The sequence below is a fragment of the Ciconia boyciana genome, chromosome 7, assembly GCF_034638445.1.
Source record: "Ciconia boyciana chromosome 7, ASM3463844v1, whole genome shotgun sequence".
In the NCBI taxonomy this organism is placed as follows: domain Eukaryota; kingdom Metazoa; phylum Chordata; class Aves; order Ciconiiformes; family Ciconiidae; genus Ciconia; species Ciconia boyciana.
In genome coordinates, this window is record NC_132940.1 from 67,329,984 (window position 1) to 67,345,976 (window position 15,993).

The 15,993-nt window shown below is 45.2% G+C and overlaps 1 protein-coding gene across 1 annotated transcript in view; it reads right to left on the minus strand.

Annotated features, from left to right (window-relative positions):
- Positions 1 to 362: 362 nt before the first annotated feature.
- The window catches only part of MED12L (mediator complex subunit 12L), a 156,918-nt gene continuing 141,287 nt past the window's right edge, over positions 363 to 15,993 (minus strand). The window contains exons 39-44 of the mRNA XM_072867910.1: positions 9,525 to 9,614; positions 8,656 to 8,879; positions 6,522 to 6,678; positions 5,615 to 5,683; positions 1,516 to 1,597; positions 363 to 1,065 (exon numbers count right to left, since the gene is read on the minus strand). Of these exons, the coding sequence (XP_072724011.1) occupies positions 1,013 to 1,065; positions 1,516 to 1,597; positions 5,615 to 5,683; positions 6,522 to 6,678; positions 8,656 to 8,879; positions 9,525 to 9,614 (675 nt within the window). The 3' untranslated portion in view covers positions 363 to 1,012. The remainder of the gene's footprint in view (positions 1,066 to 1,515; positions 1,598 to 5,614; positions 5,684 to 6,521; positions 6,679 to 8,655; positions 8,880 to 9,524; positions 9,615 to 15,993) is intronic.

The following is a 15,993-nucleotide window of genomic DNA, read 5'->3' on the forward strand; positions in this document are numbered from 1 at the left end:
CGAGCTGAGGAGCATCTTCCCTGGGGCGACGCCAGGACAAAGAGCTCTCAGCTACGGCCGCGCTGAGACCGCAGAGAGGGCTTCTCTCTGGTGGCTGTTCCGCCCTCGCTGTGCGAAAGCTGGTACCAGGCTGTAACCGAAGGCGTCGAGGGAGACACGGAGAGTCGCTTCTTGTGAGGCTTCACAGGACTCGGAGATTTCCCTGCGTGAGTAGAGCAAAACCTGTTTTGACCGTTCAGTCCTCGTTACTGCGTCGTGCACTCCTTCAGAACTGATCCCCAGCAGACTTTGTATTAAAAAGACCAAGTAAGAAACACTGCTACTTCTGGTAGGTTTATTAACGTTACATTGTGGCTGTTAATATAAACTTCAAGAAGTTCTAATACAAGCAATAAACCCACTTCAGCACCTTCTTACCACAATGAGAGCAAGAGAAAATTGGTACTTTAAACAAGGAACTTTATAAAGTGCATATGAAAATTACAGTCAAATAAACACAATTTAAACTGATGCTTGTTCTACCAACAAAGAAAGAGGTGAACGTTTGAATGAACAAATTAACTTCTATGCCAAAATTGGAAGTGCCTTTCAGTTCAGTAGTTTGGTCCAGTGCAGTTCTTCTTAAAAAAACAAAACAAAACAAAACAAAACCACACCAAAAAAAACCCCCCAAACCAAAAAAGTGTTTCCCACAAATAAATAAATCCAGCATTCTTTGTCCTCTTTAAAAGTAACAGGACCTAAAAAGCACCAAATTCATAAAATCTGCAATAACATTCTTCAAATAGGCCCACAAGTCCATACATTTAAATCTGGTTAAACACAAAAAAATCCCCAAGCCCCAAAACCCACCTCGTTACATATTCACATCAACTGCAGCACAAAAAATAATTATCGAAATAATAAGAGAAGAAAACTAAAGTTTGCTTTCTAGCAATAACTAGTGCATTGAATTTTGAATGTTCTGTTCTTCAGTGCAAACGTAGCGTGACGTCTCCCTTCCATCTCGGATTTAGAAGTGTGAAGGATGCCCGTACTGGTTCACCCCTTGTTGGGGCTGGTTACCTGGTCGATAAAGCAAAGGGAAGGGTTTGTGCCTCATGACTGTACTCTACAGAAATACAGAAAAATACCTGCATTGCATGCAGCAGTAGCAAACAAGAGTCAATGCATTCCCTTGTATACCTATCTAATGCACGCAAGAGGTGCTAATTTCCTGGGGGACTCTGCCTGCGGGAGGACTATAGAAGTGAGGGGAGGAAACACGCAACAAATTGCGACTGGGCCAGCAGCCCAGCGACTGGGGCTTCTCTGGAGACCAGCAGAAATCCGGGGGAGGCACTAGCACCAGAATTTTGGTATTACATCACTACTGGGATGGGTAACCAGCTGTCAGGAGGTGAATTACTTACATGTAGGTATGGCAGCATTTAAATAGGCAGAACACCTCCAGAAAGGTGATTCCATATTCAAACATACATATATATTTATGTACATCTATGCACACACACTTACTAGAGAGCTGCTTCTGGAGCTGCCTGACCAGCGCCGCTGTCTGTTGTTGCTGCTGTGTCTGTTGTAAGCCTTGCCTTGGGAACTGCAAAAGAAACGTGAAAGATGAAAGAAACAGGCACAGCGCAAGCGCCACGCCAGGTAACGGCCGAAGCGTTGGGCTTGTGCTGCCCTGTCAACTGCTGAGAGGGCGGGCGGAGGGGACAGCAGAAGGCCGGCAGGCAGGCGTGCCTCCACAGCAGATCCGGACCGGATTTTAACAGCACAGTAAGGACACGTGGAGCACGCTTACGACTTCCAGAACATTTGTTCTCTGCATTCCCTGAAATCTCACACATTTCCAGTTGTGCTGCAGGTATCACACGTGTCCAGCCGGACACAAGGGACAGAGTCAGTCCCTGTCTTTTCCACCTCTGGAGAGGCCAGTATTCATCCTGCAAGTCACTCTAAGCAACTTTACTGTCTGCATTGTTCGAAGACAAGGCAAATCAAAACTGTAAATCAAAATTAACAGCCTTTTTAGCATTTGAAAACACTTACGTGTGGTTGAAGCATAATAGTCAAAAGAAGCTTCTCAAAAAACATTCTTCCCAGGGCAATGGTGCTTCGGATAAAAAGGATGAGCACAAAGCAGACGCTGTTCATCGCGCTGCACACCTGCTGCAGGGTCGTAGCCGCACACTTGATTCTTGGCTCCAGTGGAACGGGAGATGGATCAGTGCCCAGCCAACTGGGCCAACTCCTCCACTGAGCAAAATAATCATCGTTCTGATCCTTACCCTAAGCCCACAGGGATCGAGACCCTTCCAGCCCATGGCATTCCAGCCCAAGGCCTTCCAGCCCATGGCATTAAGCACAACGGGATTAGACACAAAAAGCTTCCCAAGAAATCTGCTGGTAATGAATTAAATCATTACTTCAATCACTTTCAAAGTACCCTGGGTGTAAATGCATTGACTTTCACAAATGAGCACCCTATTTATACTTGCATCAAAGCAGAATTTAGTCTTTAATTGGTCTATCTGACAGCACGCATTATTCCCTACCTATCTGGCCCATGAAGTCTATTTTTCAAGTAAGGAAGGGTAGGAGAACAAGCACCGCTTTGCTTTCCACGCTTCTGGCTGTCATTCAGAAGAAAGTCATTCTCTGTTAACAACTTTTATTGATCATCCACCTGTACGTCAGAGTACTGAATACATTGCACACCACGCTCCTGAATACGGACAGACAGACCTGCCGCAGACCGCCTGTGTGTGTACCGTTGGGAGGGATACCTCTGGAGCCAAAGGTCTGCCTATACAAGCAGCATTTCTTCCCTCGCAAAACGCGTCACCCGCGTGACAGACAAACGCCTGTGCACCAGCGCTATCAGACTCCCGAGGACAAAGAGCTGCCGGCACAACTCCCCCATCCTTACCTACTCCTGGGAGGGAAATCGTGATGAATGAGGTACTGCTACGCCAGCAAGCACAAACCAGACCAAGCCTTCACCATTTACTGTCTGTCTGCTCCTCAGGGCCTCTAAGCTCTCTAGCTCTGTTTCCTACGTCCTGGAGTTTTCCTTCCCATTAGATGTGGTGAAAATGCATGTGCCTCTGATTAAGTGATTTCTCAGTGCTTCTGCACAAGGATACACAATACACCTGACCAGTTTGAAAACCTGATGCGCTGAATAAAAATGGAGTTATTCAATACTCTAATAACATCATATGCGCTACAGAAAACGCCCATGCTTTGTTTCAGTGAAACCTTTTGCTTACTGAAGGGAGTTTCAGTGTTTTACAAGCCTTCAGCATCTTTTCCCTTTCTGAAACCAAATCCTTCACTTAAAATGCATTGTGTAATCTTCTGGCTAACAGTCCTTAGTAAATGCTGAGGTTAGTCAAAAGCATTAACCGCACCAGGGTTAATGGGGCCATGAAACCAACACACAGAAAGCTTTCTGCTGTGCTAAGTGCTGGAAGAGGAGCCGGCAGCCAGGCAGGTGCTCTGTCTCTGTGACAGTCCTTCACATGCAGTTTGTTCAAGATATAAACACTATTAAGAAAAACTCAAAAATGGATGAAAATGACCTTTCAATAGCTATCAGATAAACAGCTTTCCTTTTTCCTTTGCACTTACAAGCCGTCCCCGAGTTTCTCTATCAGATCACATTGATTAATGCTTTTAAACTCAGAAGCTAGCAATTTCAGCATTACTATATTTTCTCCATTTTTCTATAGCACATTTTTTCTAGTTATCCTCAACTACCTTAAATATGTCTGAAGAAACTGCCCAAATACAGGAAACAAGCATAATGACATTGTAAATTCAGTGGACATGTCCACAAAAATGACTTGGTAGTGATAGTGATTTGGTAAAATCATACGTTAAGCTATAAAAGGCTGCAATTCAGCATAAAGGAATGTCTCAAGAACAATTTTGTTTGTACAGTTGTCTTCCTGAAGCTCTGTTTTATGACTAACGATTTAATTTAAAAGGATCTTCAAACAATAAAATAAATTTTTTCCCCAGCATGTTAGCAGTACAACCTAAAAATCAAAGGCCTGAAGCCACTGACAGTCACTTGTGACATGACTTAAGGCAGGGACTGGAGTTTGGTAGCAGTGGAGCTGCCGGCGTCCGCAGTCGACGCCAGAGGGAGCGGAGGGAGCGCGGATGCTCGCACAAACGCAGCGCAAGCACGGCAAGGTGGAGAAATGCCAACCATCAGCACCTGACCTTTCCCAGGGAACGCTTTTCCTAGTGTTACAGCAAAAACTAGTTCCACAAGTAGCCTCTATTGTATACATTATCCTGCTTTCACTTCAAAGTATTGCAGAGACAGAAAAATCCACCGACTTATATGCATCAGCAAAAACTACAGATTTCACATCAAGTTTTTAAAGTTAGCAGGGCTATTCATTATTACTGTGATATATTAATTAGGATAACACTTATAAAAACGCATAGCACAGCAAGCATAAACAGGAAAAATTCATTCCTGCAGCAGCAAGGTGTTAATTTACCTTAGCTTGCTGCTTTGGGACTACTAAGTGGCATCTTCAGACCAGAAAAAAAGATCCCTGACTTTCAGTGGGGCTTGCAGCACTTGGTTCCATATCAGATTCTCAAAATAGTCATTTATTTATGCTGCACTGGACTAAGACTGAGGATGACTTTAAAGCATCTCTTCCCCCCCCCCCCCCTTTGAATTCACATAAAGAGATTTAAGGCAGTTGGTCTGGGCAGTCTTATTTTGCTGGTAATGGAAAAGAGATGTACAGAATTAGAAAAGCACTGGTACCCATTTTGTAGCTAGATCCCCCAGGAATTCTCAAAAGAACTCCTCGGGGTGGTTATTTGTATTGTTTGGGATATTAACCATTAGTTTTAAATCAACACTGCTAAGTGTAATTTCAAAAAGATATGTTGAAATGAAGCATTTGAACCTTTCCTACACACACACACAAATCTTTTTTCAGCCAAAACAACGTGTCATCGTTGGCCCTGCTTTGGTATCAGTTCTAACTAAACTGGTGAGTGCACCATGGAAGCGCAGGAGGCAGCACGTACTCCAGTCCTAGAAGGAGCATCTTTGAACAGCAAACTCAAACACGGTGCTGCAGCAGCGTTGGGCATGAGCCCTCCTTGCCAAGGCCTGCGTTCAAAGCTGCACTTGGAGGTGAGCAGGCGAGGTCACCTCCAAGGACGCCTCGGCGCACGGGTAACCCACCTCTTGCCACCTTCTGTGGACAGATGCAATCTTCCTCTGCCCACAGTCGGAGCCAGCCAGGAGCTACCTGGATGCACTACAGGCTGTTGAGCCCCAGCTCACACACTCTGTTATCACAGCTACAACCTGTGGCCAGCTCAGGACGCAGGCAAAACGAGCCTGTCGCCACCGGCACCGGGCACGCGCTCGTACGGCGTTCAGAGTGGTGGAGGTACGGCACTGCGGGCACCGTGGAGTCAGCACCGGCAGGCAGACGGTGATGCAGGGAAGCTTACACAAACCCTCTCCCCAGACTGCCACGCTGCCCATCTCCGTAAGTGGCAGAACCCACCCTGTCACTACCCTCGCACCTGCCCAAAATATCCGGCAGTCGCCTCTGCTTACCAAAGGCTGCTGCGGTTGCACCGGCTGGAGACCAAGCGCCTGCTGCTGCCCCTGCTGCTGCCCCTGCAACTGAAAGAAGATGGGCATTGAAACAAGTGACGTGATGTGCACACTGCCTCAGGGAACGACTACGAGCCAAGCGATATGGCTTCTCATGACTGATGTCCAGCATAGGATCTGGGCTCGCTTACAGCATTGGTTACTGAAGGCCCCGTTTGGGAAATAAGCCTCACAGCTCTCCACTTTCATCACCGGCCATACCAAGGCTGAGAAAGAGTATTGTTAATAGACAAAAAAATACTCAAAAGCTGGTATATTTAGTTTAGTACAACATGAAAATATTTAGATAAAATACATTATCATTCGTCAAGAACTGGCAGATAGCTGTTGCATTAAAATGAAAACATGAAAATAATTCCAACTATCAAAGGGCCACGGGAAGGACTTTTAATGTAATTTACTTCCCCTGTGCCAAGCCCTACATATTTAGCTGATAAACTGATACTTACCTCCAAATTAAAAATATATCATCAAATCAGAATACAGGAAATAGGCCAGACAGGAAGCAAGCCCTTCGATTTAATTCCGGTATACATTATAAGGCCAGGCAGGGGAGAGCAGAACCACTGCTTTTGTCTCTGCACATTCAGCTAGGCTGTTCTCAAATTTACCTTCTCCAGAGGCATTCTACAATCTTGAAAAACGAAAGTACTGAATTTTACACGTATGTCCAGAGCTCTCTTTTGGAAATCCCAAATGTAAACAATGAATTCTTGCACTCGAGTAAAAGCAGTTTGGGTTTATAGCACCAGGCTCTGCTGCTAACGCCGCCACCCGGTACAGCGACGTTTACACTCCCTTCCTGCACGGAAATATCCCTGGCCTCCAGCGCAGCCGAGTCCCTCACCTGGAAGAGTCTCTGCTGTCGCATCTGCTGCTGCCTCTGTCTCATCGGCTCCGGAGGCAGCTGTACTGAGCTCAGCGTCGGGTGAGGACCTGCGGTCGATGCGCTGTCCAGTCCCCCTCCAACCAGTGAACTCGGCTGCAAAGGCTGATGGCTCAGTCTGATTGGGGAAAGAAAAAGAACGGATTATACTTCATTTATAGACAGAGCACAAGTTAGTCTAGGAGTACTCAACTATAAGCTGAGACATTAGACTTCCATAGATTTAAAAGACAATACTTTTCACAGGAAGAATATATTTCCAAATATGACTGCTTTGAAAAATATTCCGTAATAGAAGCCATACCATACTATTGCCCAGTAACTGATGTAGGTAATAACACGTTCCTCTAAACAAGAACAGATCCAAGCATTCGATTCTTGCTTTATTAAGAAGAGTGATGAGTTTCTACATTTCAAGCAAGAATTCCACATAAGCGCTAAAACATTCTCCCAACTGAAACATCTCACAGTTACATTACCATGAATTTAAATCTGATTATAAAGACTTTTTCCTTTCTAAAGTACTGATAAAAACACACCAAGCAAGAAATACTTTCTTAGGATGTTATGGGAGTAATTAAAGTTGACAAAGCAGAAAGATATACATGGGAAGAACATGTTAGCTAGCTCATAATTTAGATGAGCTGTTTAAAACTCAGTAAAGACAAGGCCACTCAGGTTAGCAGCTTTATTCCTAAGGCAAGGCACTCTGCAGGTTTTCATACGAGGCTGTCAACCAAGTCAAGGCCAAACTTTTTGAAGAGATGCAAACATACCCAAAATTGAGCATACTCTTAAAGATATCCAGGCTTGCAAGAATTGAAAAGAAGTTAAGGAACCCGTGATTATTGCAGAATATATGGTAATATTCACAATTCCAGAAACACTGATTTCGTTAAAAATAACAAGAGTTGAGAGAGAACTGCGTAGCTACATACACGACAGTTTCACATTCTGCTTACAACAAGCAATTGATGAGCAAGTAATTTAAGTACACCTGTACTTAGCATGTAAAGGGGATTTTAGTTTTGGGATCAAATTAGAGCTGAAGCAGAGAAAGAAGAGTATCTCTACCCGGTAACAGAGCTCATCAGGGGCACTCCAGGATAAATTACATGGGATCAGCGAGACAGGACTGAAGCTCTGCTGACGGGCCAGACCACCTTGTGATGACTGACATCGACGTACTCGCTGCTGTTTCAACGGATCTGTGACCCGCACACGGGGAGAGCGCTGCGCGGCGCAGATACTCCATCACAGCTACGGCTGGACAGCGCGTACAGAGGCAGACCTTGCCAATTTTGACTATTCCCCCCCACCCCCTCTTTAATTTAAGCCTGTGTTTTTTGGGAGTCACTCTACTGAACATGTCTATTTGAAATGGAAATTAAAAGTGGCAAAATTTCCGATTCAGTTGAGAGCAGAGTTAGGCTGTTAGTTGGACTATGTTAGACTGTTAGAAAAAAAATCTGATTCGAGACAGTCATTGGAAACTCCAGTTTTCCACTCTGCTTACTCTGTAACACTCCCTTCTACAGATTTATTTCCTGCTTCATCTGCCTTCTGTTTCATTACATTTCTTTACCAGTGAATTTTTCCTGTTTCTCATAGGCACTGCAACTCACCTATACTTCCGAAGTGAAGTCAATTTAGTCTATTCAGGCTTAAACACAATTCATTTGTCTATTGCTAGTTAAACTACCAAGTTGGTCTTGTGTTTTCTTGACCACAGACTCTTTGGTAAACTTGGAATATTTATTGTTTAATACCACACGTGTATTGGCATAATAGGGATACCATATCTGTGTGTGTAGTGAAATAGGATCCAACAGCAGCCTTTAAATGAATTTTTATGTTCTACAAACACACAGGACAACTGGCCTACAGCGTGTGCCAAGACCAACTTAAAATAAGACTTAAATGAGGGAAAAAACAGGGAGAAACTGGAGAGAAAGGCATATTTATTGCTAATTAGACCCAGCGTTAACCTCATTTTGATTAACACGCTTTATTTTAAACAGAGCTTTAGCTCTCTAAACAAAGTTGCCATTAAAATACTGCAATGTTACCAGCTATGAGAACTGCAGAAGCTCACCGCTGGGTGCCTGCCAAGGGCTGGATGTACGCAGCAGCCTGCTGTTGAATATATCCGCTGGGCTGCTGTTGCATCTGCCGCAGCCTCTCCATCAGCGTGGGGCTGGAATGAGCTGCTGCGTATGCTCGGGGGTTGTAGCTGGGGGAAAGCACTACGCCGCCAGGCTGCTGCTGCTGCTGCAAAGGCATCGGAGTGCTGTACATCGTGTATCCGTGAGGCATGCTCTGCAGGGAAAGCGGACAGAAGAGTAACTGCGCTGTGCCCGCATTTCAATTAGCTGAACTAGAAAAGATGGCCTTTCTCAAAGAGCCAAAGCCTGGACAACCGGAGGCAAGTCAGTGGGACGCAGTGCTGTACCCACGCGCCGACCTGCGCGTCCCCCACGCTGGCTGTACCCCACTTCTGTTTGCGGGTTCAGGCAGCTGCAACGTGGTCACGCAGCAGGACGGAACTCGCAGCGTGCCACCCTTCCCCGAGAGGCACTGGGCAAGAGCAGGGCTCTGCTCCGCAGCTCCACCTCTCTCTTTTCTTTGTTCCCCCCCCCAATCCCAAGTACCAGAATGACCATGACATAATAAAGAGTTACTGGTATCGCTGTCTCACCAAAAACTGCCCAAATTTCAGGCTTAACGCTGAAGTACGCTTGCCTTTACCAGCAACAACATTAGGAAAAACTGGGAAGTGATCACGTTAAAAACATTTACGAGCTACAATGTGCGGAGACAGCAAGCACCCTAGAAGAAGGCCTCACCGTTACCGTAGGGCACACGCACGAGGCATGTCCCAAGCACAGAAAAGCAGGTTGGGAGGTAAAGGAGCTCTGTCTGAAAGCATTTTTATGCAGAGGCTCCATGGGAGCAGCGCAGTACCTGTGCTTGCTGTAACCCTGGGTACTGTGGAAGCTGAGACGGGGGTCGAACTTGCGGAGTGAAAATAGCAGCTTGGTCCATCGGCTGTCCCTGAAAGACACATCACCCATCAGATACGGCCTCCACACCCCGAACAAGTCCAGTTCTGGACACAAACCCCACCAAGTTGTGTCCCAGAGTCATGGAGAGACTTGACCATTTCCTTCAAGACAGCACTGTTGCTCAGTGCCAAACTGCTGAACTGTATTTACTCACAGGGAGATGGAAGAATTGACTTTTGTTTGATTTCTGACACTACTGTAACACTGCAGCAATGAAGAAACAGCCATTTACTGAACAGAGGTCTTGCAGACACCCTTTAAAATGGGGCCTTGCAATGGATTAGAAAAAAAATATTCTAGCTGTCTTGAAGACAGTACATTAAATTATACAGGAAGCTTAGAGTGAATGATAATCTCTAGTGTAAATACACAGCTGATAGCTTTCTCAGGCTACCTGATTACTAGCTTTCCCCCAGATGAAGCAGGCAAAATGCCAATTAGCAAATTTTATGATGACATACAGAATACCAGTATGATAAATGGGTAACACAAGCATCTCCAGCTCCCAACCAGTACAGCTTGGAAACACAGCCCGTATTTGTGATCAGCAGACAGCCTAGTTTGTTCATTTCAAATTGTCTCAGTATTTGTGCCCAATTAATGGCAAATCATTTAAAGATTTCAACTGTAACTGCATTAGTATGTTTTGAAGCACCAGAAAAGAAGAAAAAAAAAAGTTAGACTGAATTTCAGGACCTAGATTGTAAAAAACTGGGGAATGAGAATGTGCCAAGGCTGCAATCAAGTCTGTGTATTTTCTGTGCGATTGTGACGCTGCACGGCTGCACCTGATCCTTCTGAAAGCCATTCTACTCAGCAAAGCTCAGTGGCAGACGGGAGCTGGAAGCAGCGATGTTCCTTCCCTGTAGCTGCCCAGCTCACCACAAAAACAAGCAAAAAGTCCGAGTCCTCCAGCAAAGCCTTTGCCGTTTTAATCAGGATATCCTTATAAAGATGTATTATAATTTAAGGCTAAAAGTGACTTTGATAACACACTGCAAGCAGCAACATTACAATCAGGGCTACCTGGTGGAAAAGAAAATCTCACATGGGATAAGACACTGAAGCGCCATTGGAACTCTCCTTCTTTATCTGCTCCCATCCCTTTCGTGGTAACTGTACCAAACGTTAACAAGTCTCTAAGCACAACCAGCAGTCCTGCAGTTCAGCTACTATGTTGGCGTGGGTTGAAAAATATGTGCATCCTCATCGACAGACCTGGGAAACAAGCAGAGCTACCTATTGTGAACAGGAATCGCTCAGGGAAGCAGTATGGTGGAGGGAAAGCGTTCCAGCTTCAACCGATCCAGCCCCAAGGGACGTGAACCGCTGTGAGCGGGGCTGGCTTAACCGCCCTCTGCTTTGGGTAGAGAACAGACAGAAGAGGTCAAGGACAAGATGCAAAACCAGGGGCAAAGCTACCCCAGGGTGCCACAGGGCTGTCACACACTCATTTTTCATACCTTCCTTTCTTTTAAAAACAAGCAAGCAAACAAAGACTGACCTAGCTAGGCTCTGTGCCAGCCCCTGGGACCAGCGCTAAAGGGGCCACTAAGGCGCAGACAAGGCGGCAGGGAGCTCTGATATGGTAAGCTACACTAAGGAGGCAGAAGCTACGCTAAGGATTTGTTTTAAAAACAAGCTCATTGAAAATTCTGGAGAACAAATTAGGGAGTACAGGAGGTGTGAACAGAGTATCAGTCCAGACAAAAGTTCAGACAAAAGTAAATTTCTCTGAAAAAACTTCTGCAAAATCAGACGGGGAGCTCTCAAGACAACAACCTGGCAGGTGAGAAACTGAAACGCTGGACGGAACATACGGCTTGCAGATGGGATGCACATAAAACAGATGTCAGCCAAGTACAGGGGGAAGGTACTCAAGTACTTAATATTTTTCTTTTTTTAAACAGAGGCAAAAGAAGAAAAACAAAAAAGAACAATAATTTCTCCAAGCAAATTGCTTCTGAAACTTTTTCATAAGGTGAAAAATATTCTACCACAGGATAGATAAAGATGTAACTTGAAGGCACCCAAAGGTGAAATCTGGTAAAACCACGTCTGATTTCTAGAAAAACCGGTGCCTTAAGCTGCTCCCCGCAGCAGTACAAACCACCTCGCGGGCTCTGTGGAAGCTGGTCTGCAGCACGGCGCTCCACGTGTTCTCCTTCTGCTCCTCTCGGGGACAGCTAACCTGGTGTGCCCAGGCCCAAAGCTGTCCGCTCATGCCCATGCAGTGTGAACAGCGTCCCTCCAAAGTCAGTGCAAGTTATATCAATGGAAATTGGCTTAGGCCCTAATTCTGTAAGAAAACGCTAAATAAGCAGCTGCGCGATCCCAGCAATGCACGGTGGGCAGAAAGCCGCAAGTGAGTTTTGTCCGCCGCTCTCGTCCCCACCATTTAAAGCGCACACAAAGCAGCGGAGTGGGCAGGGTGCGAGACAAGAGCAGCACACCCGAACTGAAGGCACCGCTGCCCGGGCCAGGCAAGCACCCCACACAACACCACACGTGAAACGTCAGCCAAAAGCTGGTCGTTAGGCAGGGGACAGATCAACGTATTGCACGGCAGCACACGGCCACCGAGCAAGCTCCCGTGTTGTAAGAGCACTCTGCATTCCTGAGCAGCAGTAGCAGACGTTGCTAAATTCAAAGGGACTTCCCCCTCCAGGCATAATTTAGTAAAGAGTTAACTAAGCATGCAAGCCGACTGCTGCAAGCCAGAACTGTGCATGCATGTCAAACAAAAACAAACCAAAAAAAAAAGGAGAAAAAACCCAAACACTTTTATTCAATGCTGATGCAATGTTACAGTAATAACCACTGTTCTCTTTGGTCTACTAGCAACTTAAACGGAAGCGAAACTTACTGCTTTCTCCTGTTCAGGTCTGTGACCATAGCGTATTTGGAAGGAATTTTCTTTTCTAGGTGGTGCTGGGACTGGCCAAGGCGACTGTAGCAGCCATGGCACTGTAGGCTGCTTTTGACCAAAATCTGACTTCGAAAGTAGGTAGTGAAACACTAACGCTTATTTAGATAAGAAGATGATGATAGATTTGAGAGACCTCACTGTATACTTGCTGCATATCTAGGTGTGCCTAATCAACTGCAAATATGGTGATCTATACCCTGTTCTGACATGCTACCAGTAAGAACAGGAACGACTGCACATACATAAAATACGGACAACAGGGTAAGCAGCAAAGCCTTTTTAAAAACACATTTTGCTTTGTCTTTCCAATTAGTGCTTTTAACAACATTGCAGTTTCCCTAAGACAGGATGGAAGTCCTGCAAACTAACTCTGAACAGCTTTTCCAATTAATATCTGGAAAGCTTTCCAACACAGATATTAGGGATGAAACTTCATGCCATGATGGTTTTTCCCCAGAAACAACTGAATTCTGTGAAACTTAATAATTTAACAGGTACTGTTAGCTGTTACTTCTTTTGGAAGTAAGAAAATACGGTTATTCTAATACCCGCAAATCCTGCCATAGCTCAGGAACAGACCATCAAGCCGTATACCGTTGTGCTCAGGTGGGACAAGAAGTATTTTGGAAACTACAGCTCACGTGGAGCCAGGGGAGCTGACCCTCGCTGCCTGAGCTGAGTGGCACGACTGGGTCCCACTGCAGCGGGAACAGGCCCGTGCCAGGAACGGCTTCAAGTGCTGCCTGGGAAGCGCTGGTGGCACGCGCCGGCCAAAAAGGACGTGTGGTCCATCCCTTACCGCTCGTCTGACACAGCAGGCACCACTACCCCACCTTACGTCGTGGCAGAAGCTGCCACAGGGGACGGCAGCAGAGAGGAGCAGACCCAGCTGCCAGCGAGGAGACGAGGGCAGAATGGGAACACGCCAGCCATGCTTAGATGCACGTGGCATCGCACATATCTTGCAGCTACATATCTATGCAGCTACTCTAATCTTTCACAGAGAGAAACACAACAGAAGAGAAAAAAAATTAATCAACGATGCAGTCATTGGAAGTACTTGTAAGAAAAGAATATTCTATGTGCACAAGTGTATTCACAGCCTTCCCACATGCAGCCACTGCGCTACCTAGGTGAGGGGTGCCAAAGCGTATCATTCCCATCAAAAGCAACGTGTGCAGCCTGTGTGTTGAAAGAAATGCATGTTTGTGCAAAAGAAAAAATAAAGAGACGTTCACGGTCTCAGAGTGGTTACCATTATGTTGTCAAAGCCATCCTGAAGGGATACAGCAGTGCTACAGACATCCTAAAGGAAAAGGACAGGCGAGAAAATAGCAAACAATACAAAGAATACACACGATTAGGTGCGGATTGTTAGTGGAGCAGTACAGCACCTTTACAGAGCTCACCTGTATGTACTCAAAGAATGCTGGTGTTTAGGAACGCTACCAAGGTCCTTTTAGGTGGTTTTTATGCTAATGAACCTCAATACTTTTATGAAAGTTATGAACAGAAACTCTAAACATGGAAAGAGTTACCATCCACAGGAACCTATTAATTCTATACATAATACTCAAATTTTTTTTAATAAGTCATAGTTCTTAAAGACCTTGTACCACAGCTATTCATTCAAGAGCACAGCATGCACAGCACAGCACTAAAGAGCAGAGTCCTTCTGGAGTGATTTTAAAGAACTGTCCACACCAGTGCCAGTGATTTCAAGCTGAGTAGGTAATTTCATTCTGCAGCTGCAGAAACATAAAAACCAAAGAAGAAACCTTCCTTATTTAAGCTCTACCTAACAACGTACACCACACCGTAGCAACGCTTACAAATCACCTTGTTCCTAAATTTTCAAATACTACCTTCAGGCTTGTACGCTGCCATAGCATTTCCTATTCTAAATCCAGGACTGCAGGAAGAACTACCACGAGCTCCCCGGGGACACGTTTCGCAGCGAGAGCACCGTGCATGCGGGCAGGCAGGCGTCCCGCGGGGCAGCCCACGGAGCACGCAGAGCCCCAGCCCCACTGGGACCTCGGAGGGGTTTCTCTGGTTGTCAGCGTTGCCAGCGCACGCTTAGACAACAAGGAAAGCAAACAGGACGGCCTGCCGAATTGCTCGTTCATTTCATTACAGTGGAAGGTTTCAAGTATCAGGCTGAATGAATCTTTCCAAACATCCAATAAGGCAAAATATTAGAACCAGACAGAAAACAATGCGTCCACCTGTGGAACTCCCCAGCACACCACAAAGGACCCAGCTGCGCATGCCGCTGTGTGCAAGTAACTGGGAAACAAAGGCCGGGTTTGGATGGCTCTGGTTTGACTTGGTTCACATCAGTTTAACTTATACAGACTTATTGCTGAAATAAAAACACGTCTGATATGGAACCGTTGACTGATGAACATCCAGCACATGTTGTACGTTAGCTGCAATACGCATCTGAACCTACCCGGTCAAATTTTAGTGCAACTTTTACATTGTAGAAGTTTGATCCAAATTTTATGAAAAAGTTCATCATAGACACCTTATTAATATTATTTAGACATGGATTCATGCCTTCATGGTGAGTTTATTCTCCTTACTGACAACTTGTCTATGCAGCACTTTGGAGCAGAAGTTAACCGTTGTTCTTAACACCTCAGATACTGTCCCTGTTTGAAACCAAAAGGGAAATGCAACATCTTTTGTCCTCTAAACATGACAGTGTTAAACAACAGCATTTCTTAAATGTGAGAATGTGTTATTTTAGATCTTCAACTATTGCTTTTTGATCCACCTAGCCATAAGTATTGATCATCATTTGTTTACTCAAGGCTCTTATTTAAGCCTGTATTCTATCATAGTAACTGAAAGCCAGTTGGACCTAACACTAAAATAGTGAGATACTGCCTAACGTAAGAAATACGACAGGCTTAACTGTAGAGGCCAGTACCCTAACATTTAGGGTACCCAATCCTTAGTACCTCATAGTGCCTACAGGACACCAATGAGGGATCAAATATCCACTGTACCACTGATATTATAAAACACATATCCAGAGCTTTTGGGGGCTGGTTTGGTTTTTTTTTTTTTAAGGTAGAAGACAGCACACATACAGGGAAACCCTAGTCTCACAATTATGAACAGCCCCATATAAAACTATTGTAGCCCATCAGCAGTTTAAGCACTCCAGAGGGCTTTGCATGCATCATAGCAGAGAGAGTGAAAGAGGGACGAGAAGGACAATGAGGGAGCTCCAACGAAATAGAGACAGCGTGGGAGAAATGATGAGGATACTTGCTGAAAATTTTGACTATTTTGAGCAAAGAGGGCACACCACAGAGTCTGAAGGTAAGATAGCATAAGGGCAATGTAATGTATACTGCAGTGAGGGTAAGAATGGGTACAGAAGGACTTTAAAATAAAGGTGAGAAGTTATTGGTTTTACCACCAA